The 24041-nt window shown below is 37.9% G+C and overlaps 1 protein-coding gene across 23 annotated transcripts in view; it reads right to left on the bottom strand.

Annotated features, from left to right (window-relative positions):
• RBFOX1 (RNA binding fox-1 homolog 1) overlaps window positions 1-24041 on the bottom strand; it is a 1156483-nt gene that overhangs the window by 508681 nt on the left and 623761 nt on the right. For 18 of the 23 annotated variants that reach the window (XM_027750818.2, XM_027750820.2, XM_027750821.2 and 15 more), the window contains one exon: window positions 17447-17494. The exons of 4 other annotated variants lie outside the window; for them this stretch is intronic. In XM_027750818.2, the coding sequence (XP_027606619.1) occupies window positions 17447-17494 (48 nt within the window). Of the gene's footprint in view, window positions 1-17446; window positions 17495-24041 lie in introns of those variants that run through there. One more of the 23 variants, XM_027750837.2, reaches the window with a different exon arrangement.

Raw genomic sequence — 24041 nt, 5'->3', positions numbered from 1 at the left:
ATCCATTTGGGTTAATCAGCTCTCTAGACATTATAGCTACTCTAGGTAGCTTTAAACATATACAGAGACTGCTATTAACACACAATGAGCCAAACTAAGCAAATTCACAGCTTTCCATTTCTGTAAGAACTTATTCTTACTTCTGTTGTGTACAGAATGCAGCTGGACATCATTAATGTGTTTATCAACTAGAATTTCCCTTTCCCTACATATAAACAGCTGTGTCTATATGTTTCATCAGACTCGAAAATTCTGATAAACAGCTCAGTGTCATTCTAATCCTGAACTTAGAACTTTCTCTTGCTCCAGTTTACACTTTCTAATACTATTTCATAGTAAGAGATCAAATACACAGTGAGACAATACATGAGATCACATCAGCAGTTCATCAGTCACGGCAGAAAGAATATAAAGAGTACCACAGGTCATGCATTTTCTCATTTATTACTTACACACCTGCTTTACTATAACACTTAACAAAAAAGCAGCATTCCCAACAAGCAGCAACGGCACTTAGGCCCCCCACCAGATTTTTTTTGCCAGTCAAAAAATCACATTCAAGCCCACAATGTGCCTGTAAATAAAGGCCTGGCTAAGTAGGCAGGTCCTGCAATGTGCCCTGCCGGCCACACAAGGCAGACCTCAATCGACTGCCCAGAAAAGGCAAGTTAATAGTCGTGGCTCTCTGATCTATCCCCAGGAGTTTTCCACTGGAGTTTTATAGTGAAAGAATCCACTCCTAATTCCAGCCTCTCGTATAAATGTCAACCGTGGTGTATTAGCCCACCCCTTAGGGATTCATGTGCAAATGTTTTTGTGAGCAGCATCGTAACAGCAACCTCGTTATGAAAGCCCGAGTTATTCGGCAGTCACGGGCATAGCAGCAAGTAAAAACAAATAAACAAACCCCACTATTACAGGTAATAAAAGCACTCAGAGAAATCTGCTGAAGCATAACAACCATGTTACAGAACAAAGCAAATCTCAGCTTTAGAAATGGTGGGGGTTTGTTGTGTACTTTTTAGATTAGTAATGTATTCACTTGTGTTTTGAACAAATTAATAGAACTGTTTTTATGAAGAGTTTCATCAAGACTATTACAAAAATAAATAAAATAAACTCTATTTTCAAAAGCATCATCCCAGAACAATTCTCCTACTTATCACCAAATCCTTCAAGCTGGTTTTGTATTATATCACTCATATTCCCACTTTGTGAATTGGCAACCAAAGCTTCTCTTTGCTCATTATGAACAGAAAGAAATAAATAAAAAGGAAATCCTTATCAAGGGTACATAATCCAGCCCTAATCCTCTCGCTCTAATCAAATAATCTAATACAAATAATGCCTAAATGACATCAAGAGTTTGGGGAGAAAAGGAGGAGGGAGGTGAAAGAGTGAAAGAACTGAGGTTTCTGTCACATTCAGGCCACTTGGACATGAAAAGTGGTCTCATTTTAGGCTGAGGCACAGAAAAATACCCTTTAGGACTAGTTTCCAGATGCCAGCCTGAACAGTAAACTGTACTTTGTAATGCCTTAAATTAATTTCATCTCTTCATTGCCCGGTTCTTGTGTGACACAGAGAGAAAGAGCAGCTCCTGTCACATACACGGATTTGATGCAACCTGTAAATATGGAACTGCAGCTCTATTTTAATGTTTTATGGGGGTGGGGCCATTGGAATGTTTAAGTTTTTAATATATTCAACAAACAGCAGCAAAGAAAAGAAGTAGAAAGAGGAAGAGCAGCTTGAGAGAAACCATTTTGATGAAGTTCAAAATTTCGTTGTGCAAAATGCATAAAAAAAATAGTTTTAGTGGAGTGAGAATTCGCCAAATTAAAAAATAATATACAGTCAGTAGAAAAAAAATCTTTTGGTGTTGCATCAGATCTAAACAAAGTAGAATAAACACTCAGAAGAGCTGACAGTACAATAATGGAGAACCCTCAGCATTGCTTCTGCTGAGGATTAGCAAGCCTTAAAATAACTTGGAAGTTATTATGAAATTAAGTCGTTGGGGGTGAGGAATAAAAACACCTATTCCATTTATAACGGAGAGAGGTTTTACTCACTGACAGGTAAGTTTTTGAGCTTACACTGCCATCGTCTGGTTATGGGAGCTATATCAGCATGGGACAGGGAAAACACAACCAGGCAGGTAAAACATTTAAACCTAAAAATCCAGCCTTAATAGTACACACAACTGCATTAATAAAAGATACTGAGGGAATTTGTAGCATTTATATGGAAAAGCATTGAACATATAAATGAAAAAACGATTCTCAAGGAAAAACAGAACATGAGAGCAGAACATTCATATCGACTGACTATATGGCTAAAAATGCCATGTAATCTATAATCATGCTTGCTTTGTTTCTTTGGTGTGCCTTTTTTTTTTTAATTGAGTTAATAGTTTAAATAGTTTTACTAGTTTATATAGTTAAACTATGCAATTGAAAAAACATTGCCAAATAGTTTATGATTTGGGACCTTAAGAGAAAAATGCACAAAGTCATATTTCATTAGTTAATAGACCAAAATAAATAATATATTTTAAAGTACCTATTTTGTAACATTTAAACTATGTACATATAATCGACTCTGTGCTTCATTATGCCAAGAAAAAAAAAGAAAGAGCATTTTATTTTTTTTTATTACAGCATTCTCTGGTGTCTGGAACTACAACTTACCAACCCTTAGGGTTACCAAAAACAGTTTGAGTGATGTTTTAGACAAAGCTCAAATAAAAGTAACAGAGAGACAATTTTTGCTAACTAAAGACTAGCCAGGATCATCAGTCTGACCCTAAAATTCAGATATGTAGAATAAAAACCCCCAATATGTGATGTATGTGGCCCTGAGAAAACTCACAATAAACCTGAGTAGGTTTCAAATGCACAGGAAAGTAAAAGGCAAGGTAAGAGCAGTTTGTGACATTTACATGAACAACTTCTTTAAAGTGACTATGAAGTTTCAGAGCTTTTTTAATTAATTTTGAAACAGTGTTTGATGTGAAAGAACTACTACAAGCCATGTTTTGAAAGATAAGTTCTTTAGCAGGCAGAATAACTTGGTCTGACTCAATCCTTCGGGTCTTCTGTACGAGATTACCACCTATCAGCTGAGAGTATGCTACTGTTTAGTTTAAATGCAGTAAGTTAATAAATTCCAAATGGAGTTCAGCTTACAGGGCCACCAAAATAAACATGGACACTCTTTGGTAGAATTTGTACTAGTTAACGTTCTTAAAAAGTGTGCAGAACTTTAAAAAGTTGAAGACCTGACTTTAGGAACACACATTAAAAGTTTTGGAATCCAAGAATCTTCAGACCTTGTAGCAACAACTATTTGCATCTGCTTCAGATGAGGCTCTAAGTATTGCAAGTGAGACCCCTCAAGCCTCTGGGCCTTCTTTACCCATTTACAAGATGTAAATGGAGGGTTTTTACCTTGTGCAGTAAGACTCAGTCTCACTGGAATCACAGCTCTTGCCAAAGCTTTAAAGTAATTAGAGCAACCTCACCCAGTTGGTCTTAATTATCTTAATGGCCATGGCAAGTGTTGAGGGAATGGCCAGAATTACAAAGTCTTTGCAGGTTCTTCTCAGGAATTTCAATCATACAGCTGTGTTAAACTGAAATTCATTTTAAAATGCCAGTGACTGTAAATAAAGTTACCAGGGCTGATTTGAAGGATGAATTTCAATGTCCCTGGAAATCATTTGCTTCTCACTGCAAACAAAAAATGGCCAGAACTCCAGCACGTGGTGTGTGTGGGGTGAGTCTGCACAGTGGGGGAAATGTGGGATGGCACGCAGCTCTTTCAAAGGAAGTGGCCTACAATTAAGATCCCATCCAATTTCTGGGAAAGAATGTAGATAATAAATGCAGGTGGAAAACACAAGCTAATATTTGCTCAGATCCCAACTAGATACGGTGGACGCCTCATGCACTAGATGAAGTGAGAAGACATAAGCTGCAGTTCAAGCATCCCAGAGGAAGGGTAATACAGTGTAAAAGCAGATTCCATAAAGTCCACTAGCTGGAGCAAAATTAAAAATTATATAAGAACCACGTTATATATTTCAGGTATCAAATCAGTGAGAGCTCTGTAAGTACATGGAAACACAAAAGCAGAAAACCGAGTTGGCACATTTAACTGCCTCCCTAGGACTAGCTGCAGAAAAATTTCATTTCTGCTACACGTTATCTGTGTTTATATGAAATGCCTTAATCCTCTAGAATAAAACACATTAGGAAATTACCTGTCAATATTTTAGACTGAAACATCAGTCAAGAATACATTAAAAACCAAGACTGTAATATGGGTGGCAGAAGCCAGGATGGTTTAACACACTTCCATACCAAACTTGGTCACTCTGAATTAGGGAAGACTTCCTACTTCACACAACTGAAACAATTAAATACAGCTCCATGCAGCTGGAATTTGTTCCTCAATCTGACACTTACTTTTAAGGAGATTTTGACTTTGATTCAAATAAAGCTGTAATGAGTAGATGGAGTGTTACTTTTCTGCCTGCTTTTGAATTTTAATATTCTCACAGATTTGGTCCAATAGTGGTTCTAAATGTTTTCAACTTAGTCTTTCTTCTTTTTTACTTAGACTCTGGAATAAAATTTGAAAATTTGTTTCTCTTTCAATATACAGCTTTAATAAACAGTGTGTCACAGTTCTTTAAAGTGTTTTATAGACTATAAAAAACACAGAGGGGCAAATTTCTTCAGTTTTTCCTACTTTTCAAAACTATTTACATACTGTTGTGAGAAATTTCCTCAAAAATGTTGAGGATGTAGCAGTAACAGTGTCAGAACTATATATTTAGTTCTGACTAAATATATAAACTATATATTGCATAATGCATATCACCATTATCTAGAAGAAAAAAAAAAGATAAATAACATTCTTTTGTACATTACTCTGCTGTCAGGGAGGGGGAAAGCATAAACGAAATCTTATTTTTAGGCTTTGAATATCAGCATTCTTCTTTCACTATTTATACTATTTGTTTTGGGGTTTTTTTTAGAAATAACCCCTGATTTTTTTTTTTTAAAAAAGCTGTTAGACAGCAAGTATGACACAGTGAGACATGGCTGTACACCAGTCCTTTTAATATTGCCCTGAGTGTCCTATTTCAGTACTCAAGAGATGAGATAAATGGCAGAATCCCTGGATTTCCCTGACCTTGATCAGCAAGAGCAAATTTTTAGCTGAACTGTGCAAAACTGCTATGATTACATCAATCTAATCTGGAAAGCATATGGTTTATATATAAACCATAGTCTCTGTCTCATCCATCAAACTGAAAGACAATAAAACATAACTCTGTAAGAAAAATCTGGAAAAAAAAATCCATTAACCCTTCTTTTACTCATCAATAATGTTTCAAAGACAATAGAAAATGCATAGATATTCAAATTTGCAAATATGGATATATATATAATATATGTATTTAAATATAAATTCTCTTATAATAACAGGCTTCATTAGAGGAAAAGACACTCTGCATGACCATTGAAGAAGTCAGTTCTGAAATAGTGGAACTAGGAAGTTTTGATCTAAATGCCCAGCACCAGACAGCCAGGCAGCTGTAAAAAGCAATCTATTGCTACAGAGAAAAGATTTACCTGGCAAAAGATCCAACACAACATAAAAAGACAAACTGGAATCAATGAGAAATGAATTGGATTACTGGACAGAAGCATATTCTTGCATGTGTTCAAGCTACTGGGAAAGTAATAGAGCCAGCAGGTATGAAAAAAGCCTTCCAAAAGTCTGCTTACCCTTTCATGAGCCAATCACAGCCATCCTGTTAATCAGGTTGGATCACATCCCAGATATTAATTTGGCAAACAAACCAATCGTCTGATTCAGTCTGTCCCCTTCAAACATGCTGAAAACAATCTGCCACTGATGATCCTGCCATGCCTGTGCTCCTGGAAAGCCACCTGACCAAGTTATGCCTAGATGAAAGGACAAGTCTAAACTCAGGTTTAGATGCCACGAGGCTTTCCCTGCTCATTAACAGCGGGTAAACTTGTCCTCTGCTTCCCAAGGAACTGCTGGAAGATGCACAGTGAAGGGAGACAGTTGAAAGAGTTACAGACTCTATTCAACTACAAATAAATAAGTACCAGGTATGAGCTGTGTATGAACAAGAGACTGCTGGCTCAGGAGGAGGAAAAGCACAGCTTCCTCACAGGCCAGAGGAATCCTCTTCTGCTGCTGTAATTTGGTTTTGCAAACATTTTCAGCAACCTGAGCCTTCCTGACAGATCTTCCCTGTACCAGCGCTGATAACACACCATCACTTTGGTTATCCTGACCAGGGCTTGCACAGCATCAAGGCTTTCCTCTTGCTCCTGCTGACACCCCCACACCCAGAGAGCAGGAGGGTGGCAGGTGATTGTGGGGAGAGGCCACAGCTGACCCAAACTGGCCAGAGCAATCGCCCATGCCCTGGGACATCACGCTCAGCCACAAAACCAGGGCAGGAGAAGAGGGTAAGGAGTGGTGTTGATGTGAAGGGTTGTGCCTTCCAAGGTTCCATTTTTCAGGCTGCTGCACATCAGTCTGAACGGGAGAGGTGGGGACTGCAGACTCCTCTGCATCTCCTGGGGTTTGGTTTTGTTCAGGTTTTTTGGTTTCCCCACTTAATAAACCATCTTTTATCTCGATCCATGAATTTTCTTGCTTTTGCCTTTCCTCTCTCTCTCCAATCCCCTTGGGCAGGTGGGAATGAGCAAGTGCCCGGGGGTGACTCAGCTACTGGCCTCAGTCAACCCATCACAAGGGATGAAATCCTTTGGGTTTGCATTCTTTCCTTTGCTGTGGTCAGGCTGTTAAGCATAAGCAATACTTCCATTTTGATCCCTGTTTTCAGACAGCCTCAGTTCCTGAAAAGAATCTCCACAATGAGCCAAATTCTGAACAATACCTGGGTACCAACAGTGGGGGCTCACAGAAAGGAAGAATAACAGAGCTCCAAAGGTTCATGGTGTAAGATTCAAAGACAGATTCCCATACTGCTGCAGGCATAGGATCCATCAGCCCATATGCATTAAGGGTCAATACACCACCTCCTTCCTCATCCACAGTCACGCTGATGACATGGAGCAGCAAGAAAAAGGTACTTACATAGGAGATTTCTGAATATCTAATATTCCTAAAAATTTCCATAAGAAACCTCTTGCTACCGGTTATAAGGAGAAGAAATGCAAAAATGCAACATGTAGTTCAATTCCTACAAGGATTTCAATTTTCAACGTCAAAATTTAAACTTTCCATAGAGATACAGCTTTTTGATACAGAAGGAATGTTATTTAACTCTCTCCGTTTTATGACATAGAACAAGGAAGCACTGGCCTGCATCAAGTTCTTTGCACAAATTTCAAGTCCCATTTCCAAGTTTCCTATGTTTCAGTGTTTTCATTTCCAAGTTTCAGTGAGGAGATCCTGGACCATGCAAGCTTTGCATCACAGAGGAGCTGCCTGAGGTCAGACTGTCTGTCAGGTGTTAGATAAAGACAAAGCAACTGCAACCTCCCCTATAGCAGCATGTTTGTGGGTTTCTTTTAACAGGAGCTGTACTATAAAGACTTAGAAGAACTATAAAAGAACTGGCATTACCTTTTTTTTTTTTTCCCCTGGAGAAATATGCAATCTCTAGGCTGCCACCTGACCAACAAGGATCTGTAAGGATACTTCATGAAAAGAGAACACCTGTTTCAAAGACCTGTTAAGTCAACCGTGGCTATTTCCCTTGCTGAATGGAAAATTAAAATGTGGAGAAAAAAAAACACTTATATGGCCAAACACAGACAGACATGTTCTCAGTCAGAAAAAAATTATATTTTAATGCTTTTAGACACGTACTTCCTTCTAAAGTGCTGGTACTTTCAAGAATTGAGGTTCTACATGGCCAATAAACATTTCTGAGCCCAACGTGGTTCACACGATACATCCCAGATGTACTGTTGGGACACACAGAGTCAAGGAAAAACACTTCATTTATTTTATGGCTCCTCAATCCCTATATTCCCTCTTTTGGAACATCTGACATTTTCTAAAACCTTGAATTAACCACAGAAATTGGATATACTTACAAATTACAATCTCTAATTTGTTTGTTTTACCTTTTGGAGAACTGAAAAAGCCAAGTTGGCAAGTATTCCATGAAGAATGTTCTGGCAAGTTTAATCAGCTAATATGTAAAAATATATGAGATACTGTCCTGTAATTTTAAAGAAAGAAAATCAGAATGCATTTCCTAAAATTAGGAATAAAAAAAAAAATCAATGGAAAATATCTCTGTACCTCACTTTAATGAAAGAGCATCTGGAAGATTACTTTGCTAATAAAAAGTCTATCAGCAAGTCTGATGTGTAAGAGAAGGAAGGGAAGTACATATTTGCTAAATGTTACCATCTGGGAGCTTTCTGCCAGAATAAATACTCTTATCAGCTGGATAAACTCTCCAATTGCCCATGAGTGGAGGGCACTAAGTGGCTTCCCACAGTGGGCTCGTTATCCCAAGTTCTCCCGGGAGTTCCTCAGCTCTGTGTTTCTGCTCCCTCTCCCGGCAAACACCGACCTGCTCCACCTGCTGCCATCACGGCCACAGCTCACCTGCCTCAAGGAACTGATTATATATGTTTGTCCAAACACAGGAAGCACATTTTGAGCAGGAACAAGTGATGGTAATAATGACAGCTTGTAATAAAAATTGAAGCCGAACGCCCAGCATTTTAAACCTCGGGTTAATTATTTAAGCATGTAAACTCAGAGGTAGGAGGGATTCTACAAACCCCTTTTGCTTCCTCTTTGCTTCTCCCAAAACTGACTTAAGTTTTAAAATATTTCAAAGCTCATCCAGTAAAAGTGTTAAACGATTATATTAAAGGGCACACACATCCTGTCAGAGATTATATTTTCATATGTCAAAAAACAAAAGTGAAGTTCCAGGTTACAAAAATAGGTAGTGACTAGGAATATGAGGCTCAGCTCAAACAGATGAAGTGAAAAGTTTTTTACAGTCACTAAATTCTATCATTTCAATGTCCCCAACCTTGAAATTCCAGCATTTATTCCATACGGAAAATTCAAGATGAGGGTCAAAGATAAGGGTGTGCAATTCCCAGTGCACAGAAATAGCCAAAACCACCTTCAGCCTCTGCCTCCTGCTGCTGAAACAGAGACTTTTAACCCACTGTTCAGAACATCATTCTTGGTTAACTTGTAGGAACGTATATATTTCTTATTTTAAACAAATGTCTCTAACGTCCAGCTAGGTTTTTGGCTAAAACGTGCCTTTGAATTCTTACCGAGAGGTAAAAACATAAAAAAGCATTACCAAAAAGAAAAAATAATTAAAAAGGGCTAAAAAAAATAATTAATCAAAGAAACCATTAAAAATATTGTGGCTTTGACAGCCTTCAGGGACCCCAGATGCTTCAGTAGCTGCCTGAGGACTGACCTGCAGCTTCCTGCCACCCCCTCGACCTCACCACCCACCCTTTGGAATCTGAGGTGCCTTTTACCAAATTATTTTGGTTTCCTTTCCTGGGACTGTCCCACAGCCCTGAGCTGAGAGAGGTTCTGGGCAGGAGCAGCCCCTCAGCACCAGTGGCTGCTGCTCAGAATTGGTTCCATCTGGCTCCACGTCCTGCACACAGAGCCACAAACCCCTGACGTGACTGCCCTGTCCCAAACTGGTGCCATGGCACTGGCACCCTCACACAACCCACCTCAACCACCCCTGCTGCCCTTCACCTCACCAGCAGAACTGGGATGGACCCAATTCCCATTCCATATATTATTTTTTTCGCTCAGTAACTGAGGGTTTGTGTTGGTTGGCAGTAAGTTAAATGACAGAAAAGTCCTCAACTTGAGACTGTTGTGCCTGACACAGAGATAATTCTGCTCATGGCAGTGTAAGACTTCCCTCCCCCTTCAGTGCTCTTTAGACCATGTCCAAAAAAACCCTCGAAAAACAAAGAGCCTCCCCCAGGCTTAGGGAACACAACAAGGGGTCAGCCTGAAAGTGCTGCCAGAGCCCTGGCAGGCTTTGAGATGAACCCTCAAAAAAAAAAACAACCCTGGTAGTTTTGATATAAACACTCCAAAACACTCTGGGAGACCAAGTGATCAGGATCCTGATGCTTTCCCTGTCTCACAACCCCTCCAGCCACAACTGACAGTGACCACAGAAGTATCTATAAATAAGGTGGTTCATCTGTACATACTGTTAAATACCGATAACTTCTTTGTCAAATCTCCCAAATCTTTATTTAAAAAGCAGGAAAATAAAACAGGGAAGAAAATATCAACTTGAAACTTACTTTTCTCGAGCAGCAACGCCCATGAAACACTTTGGTGTATGTGTACAATATAAAAGTACAGACTAAGACACAGTGAATGCATTTAAACCCAGGTTATTTGGCCTGGGTATCTGGGATGTTGCAGAGGATCTGACAGGTCAGGCCAATAACTGGAAATTATTAGCTAAGACAGCTGCAAAGGTCAACTCTGCCCTCCTGCTGCAGTGGAGTCTGGGTTATGAAAACCCAAACCTTTCAAAAGGAAAAGTTTCACCACACAGTAGCAGAAGTTGCACTTTCCCATTGCTGTAAAGTTTTATCAGTTCACAAACACAAAGGAGGTCCAAGACATGTTTCCATTCACAGCATACTAATAGATTTGGGGTTTGTTCCCTTTTTTGTAGAACTTCAAAAGCCAATTCCCCTCTGTGTTCTCATACCTACTGAAAACTTAATGGCCAGACGTAATCAAAAGTTCAGCAAGGCTTCAGTCTCCCATGAATTATTTTTCAGTTAATTTTGACAGATAATTAGCATCAGACTTCAGTTCTCCCTCTCCACTTGATTTTTTTTCCCCCCAAATCTGAATATTTTAACTTTATATTTAGCTGAGTATTAAAGCAAAAAGTTTCTTTCTTCTGTCCCCTTCCTTGTCCCAAGATGAAATATAATTTACTTGTATGCAATGCAGGTGCAGCACATATGAATATATGCCAAAGTAACTTGTGCATACATTTACTTCAGTGAAAATATTTTTTTTTTATTCAGGCATATAAAAGAATTCTGTTCTAGCTCTGTGAGATTTTTAGGAGTTATTAGTAGGAATGTCTCATATACCCAATGAAATTTATTTAAAGAGAGAGGAAATTTCAAAACAAACAAAAAAAAGTAAAATAAAAAAGTCCCTTTGAGAACTAATTCTCTCAATAGTCACAGAATTATAATTTCAAGATTTACCAAAATATCTTCAAAATGAAGACTTGAAAAAAAAAAACCACCTCCCAATAAAAATATAATTGTTTTGCAATAGCAATTATGTTTGTACATAGTAATACAGGGCTAGAAAAGGTGATGGCTAAGGATGGAACACATTGGCAAAAAGACAGAGTGTAGTAAAAGCTTTTTTTAGCACTGCCTTCCCAGGTATTGCAGCACCATAAATATACTATCCATGTCCCTTCTGTGTACTCAGCATATGTAAAAGTCATGCAGCAGAACACGTTGACACTTCAGTGGGAGGTCAAATTATTGTTTTGGCACTTCTGTCACGCCTGTCACTTCAATTCCACTTTATCAAATTACAGATTGCTAGATAGAGTTGGATTAAGGGGAAAGACAGACACACACACACAGAGGAGCAACTGTCACCACTTCAGTTGTGAAATCCCATAATTGCATGTCAGTGACAGGAAGAACAAGAGAGCAGTAATAGGACTGACATTAAGAGCATTCAAATACGGTGGAACTTTGCAGCAAGGCTCTGCACTGTGTCAAGCCACATGCCAGGAAAGGGACTGCATTTCTGAGTCTTTCCTCACATTAGAATTGCCAATATTTATTAGGCTGACTAATGCAGCGTGTTAAGTTCCAGGGCAACTTTCAGCTCCCTGGTTTTTTTTCCAGAATTAGTGTTTTTACTTGAAAAGAACATAAACTAAGACAAGGAAAAAAACCAAACCCCTCTGATTTCAAAATATCACTAAAAGTAGTAAGAAAAACAATAAGTGATGCCTAAACAACTTAGACTGTGGGTTTGATTCAGCTTTCTGAATTTTAGGATATCTGAAGTGCAACAGACCTTGCATTAAAATAATTGTGAAGGAGTCAGCCATGGATATCAAGTAACTTTTCTGGTGACAAGCAAACAAATTACAAACACCACACCCCCTTCAGGTAATTTTACCCTTTTGAGGAAGTCGTGAAAACTTCCAGCTCTGTACTGAGGAAGACTCAAGAAGTGCCATGGAAATCTGACTTGCATGAGCTGGGATGTCAGTGCAAACCTCTGGTGTACTGTGACAGGAGGATACTATTCTTGGAACAGCTCATTATTCTCCCTCCTGGGTTACTCCCCCTGGTTTCTGAACCTCTGGTCAATCCTCTCTACTTTGTGTGGTCCGTTTGTTCACCCTACTAGACAACAGAAAGCTCATTAATGTTCAAAACTTCCTTAGGTTCCTCTAAACCTCTATCCATCACAATTTAGACACTTCCTTACCAATCCATTGGAGTCAGTGATCTTCTCTCACCAAAAAATTAATTTCTATTAATGTGAGTAAAGATGCATCTCAAAAACCTACAAAATTATTCAGATTGCATGATCCCTTCAAAAGGGAATAAAAATGATACTCATGTTCACTGCCAGTGAGCCCCTAAACAGCAGAAAAAGGGATTACAATGAAACAGTATAAAATATATCCATATCTTGGATGTCACTAGTTCACTGAGTCCCTCCATGATGCTTATCAGCTCCTCATTATTTGATACCCTTATTAAACCCCTCCCACAGTAACCTGAAGATTAGAGAAATTACATAAATATTCTTTCTCCTAATAAAAAAAATTCCCATACACTGTCATGAAAAAAATCTTCATATCACCACTATAAAAAAAAATCTTAAGTAGCCATAGAATAGACAAAGCAAAATATATTTGTAATACTGTTTCTTTTTCTCCTCATTTTGTCTCAGACACACTGTATAACCTTGCCTACGTTTCCCCTTCACACTTCTATTTCCCCATATGTAACTCCAGCAATATAACTGTAAGTACTTTCCTCATAGGTGTTTTTAATTTGTTTGTGAAGTAATTTGAGATCCACTGACAGAAGGTACTAAAAAAAAAAAAAAAAAATTAAATATTTTCCACAGCAGGCACTGAAAAAGAAAGAAAGGCATTACTGCCTATCCCATATCCCACAGAAGGTAACGGGGAGTTATGAAACATTATGTCACTACAGGGAACTTTTCCAACTTACTGACCTATCAGGTTATTGCCCTAATGCACACCCATAAACTCTATTGCTCTCGTAAAGCCTCTCAGCTCCAAAGTGGTAAATTTGGAAGTCAAGATGCATCTCAAAAATGTTCTCTCCATGAGCTGCTTTCCTTTTCAGGAGCAGAAAACGAAGCAGGAGACCCTGAGCGACCTTGAGCCCCCTCTTTAATGGTGCTGAGCTGCTGCTTAAGGGGCAACATTATCGTGCCTGCAAGGAAGAGGCAGGAGAAATGTCCCTGCACATCACAGCAAACACAGCCCATTACTGGGACAGGGTTGGAATAAACCACAAATGAAGCAGCCAAAGCTGAGGAATAAAACATTCCCTGCACAGTAAAAACCGGCTGAAACAAAGTTACCCGGCGCAGAAAGGTCAGTGGGATTTAACTTTCCACTCACTCTTTGGTGTCACAGGTTTCCATTTGAGATGGAATTGTAACAAAAGGGATGTCAGGGAGCAGGGGGAGGATAACTTTATATCAGTTTTGGTTTCACAGCCTTGCCATGAATTAATTTGATGACGTGACAAACGCAATTGCAGGGTAAAACAAAGTATGTCCTTTGTGCTCTGTTCAGACCTCAAAGACAGAGCAGGACTGAGAGAAATCTTATTTACAGTTTCTCTGGTTTTAATATTTTCGAAGATTCCTGTTCAAAGCAAATCCCATATAAACATATGGGAAAAAAAAAAACAAACAAGAAAAAAATGTAATTGTTCAGATCAAATAAAGATGCGAACTAAAATCAAAACCAAGGAAGATTTATTAGGGGCATGTTTTTCAGGTAACAGGAGATGATCAAGCTGATGTAAGAGCAACAACAACAAAAAGGCTGTACATATTAGCAGTCTTAGAGTGGACACAGAGACTACAGTTTGGTTACATCAAATGGAAGCAAAGATTGCAAAGGATTCCACATGGTCTCCCTCTTGGAAAAACAGCCAATATCCTTAATAATTCCCTTTAAGCACAACCATTTTGTTTGTGCCCAACACACACAGTTCTATTAGAAAACATGAGTAGAAAGAAAAACAACCCAACCATCTGTCAGAGCCCTTGCAAGAGCAAAACACCACAGGCTTTGAAATGATGACTCAAATTCCAAAACATCCAAAACCCTAACCAGCTTCAGCTATCAGGGTAGTTCTACAAAAATCACACTTGGTATGTTTTTAACAGGTTTCTTCCTGTGAAAATTTAAGGGTCATGTTTCCACATATGTTTCTTTGAGAAGCAAAGCTGAGACATTTCCATGATCACATGGTTTGTTAAGCATCCAATATTGTGATGTTCAGAGAGAAGGTATGAGATCAATTAAAAAAAAAAAAAGAGGGGTGGGTGTGACAAAGACAGAAAATAGCATTGACTGGGTAGGAAATGGGTTGTGTATGCATTTATTGGTCCACTGCTGGCAGTGGTAAGTGCAGGTTAGTAATGCAAAATAATACAGGCCAGTTAGAGCACATTGTGCATTACTTATCCTCAAACCTGAGAGCTTTTATCCTTGTAGAAAATAAATAGAATCTTACACAAAAAGGTCAGTATAAGACAATGGAAGGAGAGACAGATCACAGTGATGAAGTGGTTATGATAACCAAATGGTATTTTGTAATTTATAGAATAATAGGTTTCAAAATACTAAATACAGTTATTACATTTGAGTTTGCCTCCAGGAAATGATTTAGTCATGGTTATATAAATTTCTACTTCAGAAGTTAGAGATTAAGAAACTTCAGGAAAAAAAAGAATGTGAGAAAAGGCACCTTGCAGGTTTGTATTTTGTGGTTAAGGGGGAAAATTTTCCATTAATTGTTAATGATATAGTTCATTAGGAGTATATTTCATTATGGAAGTGCAAATTATTAGACACTAATGATGCATGTCCTAATTGCAGTAGTTTGTCTTGATTTCAAGATAGATGAAATAAAAATATTTATTTCCGATGTTTCAGCTTCTATGAATTACATTAAATTCTTAACTGATGCTTTCAACAAACATGAAACAATGCATTACTAGTAACCAAGATTGATGTGTCTTTATTTGATGATCACTGCACAGATCATTAGATATCTATTTGCCTGGACTGTAAAGTACAACTGCCACTTGAGCTTTTGGGACTAAACACAGAGAAAAGTTGAAACCTGTCATGTAACAGCAGGTATTTATTACATTTCTGTTTTTTGTTTTTTTTTTCAAAGTGCTTCCACAAATTACCAAAATGAAGAAGACAAATTTAAGGGTTTTCTAGACAATCCCTTCTGCTGACTCCAGTTTCTGCCTGTGGAAGGCAGAACATTGCACACTGTCATTGTCATGGGATCAACATCGCACTTTTAGCAGGCCAAAAAAACAAACCATAGCCCAAAACCTCATGTCTGACGTGAGACAGGATCAGAGAGGAGTCTGCAAACCTTAAGATGTGTCTGTGTGCACCAGGAGTCACAGGCAAAAGGGTGAGAAATTCATGGAACTCAGCACTTTAAGAAGGACAACTTCCAGATCTTCAACCTCAAGGATTCAGTAAGAGACAGACAAAGAGAGAGAGATCCTCTGGCTTCCACAGTAAGTTTGGAGACCCCCTGGCTGCCCCCTCACCTTCAGGCCACTGCTTCTGAGAGCAAGAAGGGACAGGGAAGTGAGCACACTGGGGCAGGGAAGAAATAAATCATAGGATAACATGGAATGTCGTGCTCTTCCATTTCAGTTCACGTGTTCAGTCCCAGGGCCTGGGCTGTCTCAGAAAAAGCCAGATCACTTATTCTACACTGGAGGAGATGCCCCTTTCTGGGTCAGACAGCTGGGTGGGTGTGGATAACCCAAACCATGGAAGATGGACACAACTCCTCATGAAACCACTCCAACCCAGAGCAGACACTGAGGCCAAGAGGAACCATCAGATACACAGCTCCTGTAATTCACACTGAGGGAGAAACCATCCTATCAGAAACAATGAAAAAAAACCCAAAATGTTTTCCTGGCAACAGGCTGGTACCTCTGCTAGGCAAAAGGCAAGTTGCAACGAAAGGAAAAAGAAATACAACACCTGAATAAAACTGCTGTCCAAAGCTTGTCAGGCCCTTGACAACTTTTCCCATAATACACATAATAAAAAAAAAAAAACCCTTTGGGTTGGGCAATTTTAACAGTTGATGCCCACAGCAAAAAAAGTCAGAACTTGGTGTTTAGAAATAAGGTCCCAAAGTGCATTTTAACACACTTTAAACTGACATGTACCTAAGTGGAAGCACCTGGACATGTTCATTAAAGAGAACGCTCGGAACCTGCAGCCTGCAGGGCCCAGTTTCACAGCAGTGAGGGCCAGCTGATGTCAGAGATTTTAAATTACATGTACATCCTCAACACTTCCACAGACTCAGTTACTACTTGGCACAGAGAAACACTGCACAGATCTGGAATCCAGAACTGCATTCTAGCTCCAGATTTTCAGTAGAAATAGATTTTTAAACAGAACAGGTTACTCTCTGTAGTGAGAAAATGCTTTAAAGCTGGATTGACATTTACTTCTGACAATTGTTTTTTGTAATTGAAGGCTTCTGTGTGATGCCTTTATTTCTTACTTTTTATCATAAGTAAGGTGAAGAACACTACTAAAAATGCATTTTATATTAGTTCACAAAATAAAACTGGAAACATTTTTTTAATAAACCCTTTAAAAGAAAAAAAAAATCAGCATCAAAATACTATCTATAAAGGAAGAAAAAACAGTCCTTATCTTGCTGTCTTACAAATACTTAACATGGTATGTCAATATTATCATGAAAGACATAATAATTTTGTTAATAATGAAAATTAAGAACAGGAAGTGCAACTGCCTTTTAAACTGTTCATAGTATAATCAAATTAAGACTATAATTCCCTTCTGAACAAGCAGTTTTTCAAATTTCTAAAAGAAGTATATTTAGCAGAGTAAAAGTGTTTGTCTCCATAGAAGTTAAAATACAGCATTAGGAAAGTTATTGTTTGAAAACTTTATAGAACATACACACATAATTTCACAGGCTTTACCCAAAAATAATAAAAAAAAAATCAATCAAAGCAAAACCCACCTACTGGAGTTGCCTGACAAATTACATTAAAAGAAGGCACTTACTTTTCTGTCCTCAGTTTCTACACCAGAACTGGACTCTGCTTTAGTGTCCTGAAAACACAAACAGAGAATCCTGTGTCACAAAGCACACTGACCAGGGCTGGGGAAACAACTCAGCCTGAAGAAAGGGCATCAAACTCTGAAAAGCAGGTTTCTCAATCTATTACACTTTAATGACCTGTTATTTATATATATATAATACGCTTAAATATACAGTGGTTAGTATTATACCTTTAATTAATGTTTATTAAACTTTACTACATGCATAAACTTAAAGACAGGATTGAAAAAAACACAAAACCCCCAAACCTGTTTCAATATACTGTAGCAGCTCATAAGACAAAAATGTGATTTTATAGTATATGTTTTCTTTTTTACTTGCATTTTGAGGAAAATATATTGCTCACTCATTTCTTCTTTTTAAAAACTAGTGATGGAAGCTTAAAAAAATATAAAGGTGAGCTTAAGAAGAAAATCTGCTCAACCTTCTGCCTGTTGTTGAGTGCTAACTTGGACATGATAGATAGTTGTGTCTGAATCTTACTGCAAAATGTATGAATAATAAAACCTCTATTTGAGATAAACATGTGTATAACTGTGGGTATATATATATATATATAGACATTTTTACAAGTGTATATTTTGGACACGTTTTCTTCAGGAGTCAAACAAATAATCTTAAACCTAATGACACCCAACACATGGTCCTTTAATCCCTAAAATATTTTGACTTATTGAACCTTTGGGGTTTTGCCAGCAGACCTGAAGACATGTAGAGAAAACCATTATCACAAAAAATATAGTCTGAAAGGCATTTATTGCTTCATAGTCACCCTTTTTACAACAAGTTACTCCTGGAAGCTGAGTAAGCCAAAGAGAGTTCAAGTCATTAAACTGCAGACAAGTGACCTACTAATTCTCTTTTCAACTTTACTTCTCTGGTGAGGGTATTCTTGGAAGCAAACTTTGTTTATGTACAGCAACTTTAGAGATTTCTACTGAAAAAATAACATATTTTTTTGTTAAAACTAAGTACTTTCCCAAGCTCTCACTGAAGCTAGAACTACTCTGATCAGATTTTAGAACATTGCCACATAAATTCCAAGCTGCAAATTTAAACCTGATAGCAAATAGCAGCTCCTTTTAAAAAAATTAAAACAAATGTAAAATAAAGAATTTCTGTTTCTTAAAAAACATGCTTATTCATCTTAAATGAAGGACTGGTATTATTTCAATGCCAAAGAGTTCTTACCTAAGCCATACGAGATCAAAAAAAATAGATAATTCAATCAAGAGAGATGAATCAAGGCTTCCTGGACATACACTTCAATTTACAGCAAATGGTTTCATCAGGCACATCAAGTTGTGCCACTTCTTAAGCAGCAACAAAACCTTGGTTATTCAAATTAGCTTTATATATGAATCAGTACTTCTAATACTCTTTATATTCCAAATACTTTCCATGGGGAACCAGACTGTACTTGCTGTCAAGTGTGACTTCCTGGCAGCCAGACAGTCTCTCACCACATCTCTCCTCCCATGTGGTGGGGAAGGAGACACTCTCTCTGCCCACAGCTGACTTCCTGAGCCTGTTTGGGTATTTACACTCAGTTCTTTTTGGTGAGTGAGTGAGAAAAAAAAAAAAAACCTCAGCTTTTAAAAAGCTTTCTGCCTCGGGGGAATGAATTCCAACTTCATTAGCACCAGTGCTCTTCACCTGCTAGCGGTGCCCCAAGTCACCTTTTGGAAATAATGGAATGTTCTTTAACATATTTATTGGTTAATCAAAAATGAATCATATCTTTTCATATTACCAAGGACAAGAGTGGCTCTATCTCACACACTGACCTAAATTAAGTGAAGGCAGAATAAAGTAGCTCCTATCAGACTCTAGTCAGAGCTATTACAAACTCTCAGTATGATGAATATACCTTGTTCAAGACCTAACAGTGCTCCGATCCCTTCTGCTGTCTACAAAATGGTTTAGTTTGCTATTTTGCCACTGTCCATTCCCATCAAAAGCAACTTCCAAGAAACCCAAATTCATAAGCATTCATTACTCAATATGAATTAAAAATGCAGGTTTACCTGGATAAAACAGAAACCATCCTGCTCCCAGCACAGCTTATCTTACATGGCTGCAGGGAAAAGGCACAAATGAAGCCCTGCAGCCCAGCTGAGCACACTTGGGGCCAGCCCAGCTGAGCCTGCAATCAGGAATTAAAGGGACAAGAAGTCTGAAGTCAACTGATAATCTTTTCCATAAGGAAAAGTTTCAGGCTGAAAATCTAATGACACAATTTCTATTCTGTGTTTTATCCCTGAACGTTAGACAATCGTTTCATCCCGCAGCGTTTGGGTTTCTATCTAAAGATATGGGAAGTGAATCTTAAAAATTAATCACTGCATCATTAGCAATCAAAACTACATCTGTGTGGGTTCACTCTGACTGGGTGTTGAAGAGTTATCTCTGAAATTATGGCAAGTCAGATCTGGGTAAAGAAATAGCTGTATGTCTTCAAGAGTAGACACCTGGATTCAGACTTCTGGACAAGGACAATAAAAAACCACTAATTTGCTGTTATTTTATTGTTTCTGGTATTCCAAATATTAAATTGTTGCCTAACTAATTTTTGACAAACTTGCTTTGGGTACATTATCAGATAATAACCTGGACTATAACATCCATTTAATACCTAATACCATACAAAGCCTGACTTCCTGGATGGGATTTTTCTTTTGCAAGGGGTAAAATTCTCACAAAGGCACTTACTCAAATGAAGAATAACTAAAGACACTGACACATTACCTAAATGAGAATTCAAGAATCCTTAGTTCAAAGGGGTGAAGTCATCTGTGAGCAGTTAAAAATTTGAACAGTAAAAATTTGTGCAGTCGGTGAAGAAGAAATAATGGGAGGTGATCAATTAATCTCTTCTAAAATCAGTAATTTGCAATTTTTTTAGCTGAATAATGAAGTGTAATTTGCAACCAATTCATATATAAAAACAATAGTAATAGTTGATCACTTCTGCAGAAACAGTTACAGGAGTTGCTGTGTATCTGATGTCTGTGAGGAAGTCAAAGCAGGCAGCTTTTTTATGAACTGTAACTGAACTCTCACAGAATTTATCTGAGTGACAAGAATGTTCCATGTTAGGCACATGCACATCTTCACCTTAAGTTGCCCAAGCAACACAAACTAATTTTTCTAAAGCAATTAGTGTTGTAGTTCTTTAAACCAGTGAAGCTGCTGACTTAATCAGATCTATGTTTAAATATCAATATTTGAATATACATCTACATACCTCTTTAAAAAAGAAATGTACACAGACAGACCCTAAGCTTTAAAAATCATCAAAAAGAATCGTCTGTCAATCCCAGAGCAAGAAGGGAGGAAATGAGAATATTCTCTGGGAGACATCTGTGCTGCTTTCTCAAAGTGCAAAATGACAAAGCAATGTCACTTCACTCCCAACTCTGTGAATTATTTGAGACTGAGAAGCACCATTGCTGTAAAGAAAGTGTAAAATCCTAGAGATTTGAACAATACATCAGGCACTTTCTTTATTGTCGTTACATTACAAAAAAAAAAAAAAAAGAAGTAAAACCCCAGCAAAATCTGTTCCTCCTGAAGCATTATTACTTTAGACAAATTATATAATGATAGAGTACTTCACTGGATGTTTCAGGAGAGAATAAATTATAGAAATACCCTGCCACTAAGGTAGAAAACCCTCTCATCCATTTCAGTTTAAAATCAACACAAATCTGCTTTTGTTTGTGTTTAGTGTCACTGCATAATAGTCAAATCACATTATTACAAACATATTAGGAGCTGTATTTTTAACATATAATTATAAAAGAAAACTCACTTTTTCTTCTGTTGTGTTGGGTAGCAGCAACAGGGAAACGAAGCAAAATTTTATGGAGCAGTGCAGGACAAACACAACTTTCTTTAAGAGCTGACCAAAGTGCCATAAAGGGAACTGCCACACAGATTTCCCACTAGAATTGCACTAATTTCAGTGCTGAAACAATGCTCACCTCTGTATTTGCTGGCACCTATTTCTAAAAGGCAGCCTTTAATGTTCCTCCTGAAATTTAGTCACCTTGGTGATCAATAAGTTTATGGTTTATTGAGTTCTGTGCTCACCAGATGGAAAAGTGAGGTCAATAGGTACAATTCTTTCCGTGCTGGTTTGGAAACAACTAATGGCTTAGATAACATTAATATCTACTGTCAGTGCCCAGTACAGAACACATCAGACACGACACCCATTTTATTCCTGAGCATGTTCCCTTTTCTCATCCCAGTTTTGCTCTGTTTGATCTTCCATGTGTTTCAGGCACTTTTGAATTTTAACACACCAGGCCCTCGGAAACGTATCCAACCCCTTCACTCAGCAGTGGCATTACACAAATAATGGGAAATAAAAAGAGAGGGAAATAAAAGCTCTAGAAAGCAAAAGCAATTCTTGGCAGTAGCATGACCCTGCATGGCATTTGGCTTTAGGACACAGTAGAAACCTCCATACACTCTTTTACATAGTTTCTATAATTTGACATTGAATTTTACTGCTTGAATTGCAAGCAGAAACAGTGAAATCAATATCCCCAAGTAGCCATTAGTCATGCTAACATGACTAATACCCACACTGCCTGTGTACTTTATCATATTTTACAGCTTGTTCTCTCCCTGCTATCCCAAACTTATTTCCTCTGCTTCCCTATCAGCATAAAACAAGATACCAGAAACTAATCAACCAAAATAACCCTAAGAAATAAGAAAGTTACTTTAAAAAGTTACTTGAATTTCCAACATCTTTTCTCTTCCGTGTGAAGGTGAGGTAAACAGAATTCCTGTGCACACACACACACACTGCTCCTGGATCAGAGGGAGGAAAGATGAGCCTCTGGAATTCCAGTTATTCCAGTGTTCCCTCCGTTGGGTTTGTAATATCAGGGATGGTCAGTAGGTGGAAGCAAATAACCTTGTAAAATCCTGCTCAACTTCCCGGGGAAGACAAACCTATTGCACTGCCCAGGCTGGGCAGGCGTTTTCCAGGTGTCCTTGGCACCCCAACAAGTGCCAACACAAATCGTGGCTCTCCTTCATAATACCTATTTCCAGTTTCATAAAAGGCCAGTAGATTTAGAATAAATAAAAAGTAGGTGGTTTGTTTTGGTTTGGGTTTTTTTTTTCAGGTTTAAAATTTGTAGAACTGAATTGAATTACTTATAATGACTAATGAATGTAAAAGGTCACACAAGGTCAAACAAAACAAGAAAATATATACTTATATATATATAAAATTAAAAAGCACCCAGTCAAATTCTAGTTTATTGATTTTTCTGGATATTTTTATTGAGTGTTGAAATAAATCAAAGCTCTGAATTATTGAGGGAAATACTTAATCTTTTTTGCTATCCTTTAGCCATTATATCTCATTATTGCTGCTAACAAACAGGCTGCCAGCAGAAGAATTCATTTGAATTTCAGATTAGTTCTATTTCATCCATCCCAGAGAACAAATTAACCACACAGTAATACTTACTGAAGAAGAAAATAAATGAAAAATGAAACCCTAGAATGTGACATTCAAGTCTTTACTAAGTTTGTCCCCAACAACTGAAGGACTCGTGCAGAAGCCTTATCAAATTAAGAAACCAATTCAAGGATTTTAATGGCTTGCAATGTCAAAGACGTAAGAGAGGAGTTTTATTTGCAAAGCAATAGCTTCATCTCTACTTAGCAATATTTCTAGACCAAGAGGTTTGTGCCTACAAGGAAAAACCAGGAGAAAACTGGGTCATCTGCATTGTTTTGTGTTGCCTCAGGGCAGCCTCGGGGCTGTTTGACTGGAGTCAAAAAGGAAACCCATCTGATCAGGGATTTAAAATCAAGCTTCTCAACATTTTAGGGAGCTTTCTTGTCTTGCTTCTGGCTGGAAGAGGAAGGTTTACAAGACTCTGGGAAACTGAAGTGACAAATTTTATAATAAAAAATTACTGCTTGTAAAAATACTGCTGTATTTTTAATATAGATTTGAGAGGACTCGTGTGCCCTCCCACACACCCACCCACCCCCCAGCTGTGTGAGTGGATAACCCAAGCTCTTCTTTCTTCTGATTCTGGTGATTTGCTTATGCTCATTTACACTTTTCAAGGCTATCAAGAGTTAAAACTTTTATTTTTTCCCTCCCCAAGGAAATCTTTGACTTTTTCATAAATCAAGACTTGTTCAAGAGAACAGGTACTGCTTGCTGCTAAAGCTTTATGGACTGGAGTGCATGAAACTGTCCCACTTCTTTTCCTCTTCATTCTCCCACCTTTATGAACTACTCACCCTTTCCTTAAATACTCGCTAAATACTCAGAGATGCAAAGACAGGTCTCCACAGCACAGAAATCCAGCCTCGTGTGCCTCACAACTCCCCTCCTTTTTCCAAACATATGTTTCATTAACCCAGTGATGCAGAATTACCTGAGTGTAAAACTTCTGCCTGTCCTTAGATCATCACAACTGCACAAAACCACCTAAAAAATAAGTGGCATTTCCAGAAAAGATACATGTTAATTTAAGATGTGAATCTACC

The sequence above is a fragment of the Pipra filicauda genome, unplaced genomic scaffold (assembly GCF_003945595.2).
Source record: "Pipra filicauda isolate LSUMZ 115617 unplaced genomic scaffold, ASM394559v2 scaffold73_size2923735_pilon, whole genome shotgun sequence".
NCBI lineage: Eukaryota > Metazoa > Chordata > Aves > Passeriformes > Pipridae > Pipra > Pipra filicauda.
The sequence above is the reverse complement of the archived record's forward strand: the minus strand, read 5'-3'. Positions and strand labels throughout refer to the sequence as shown.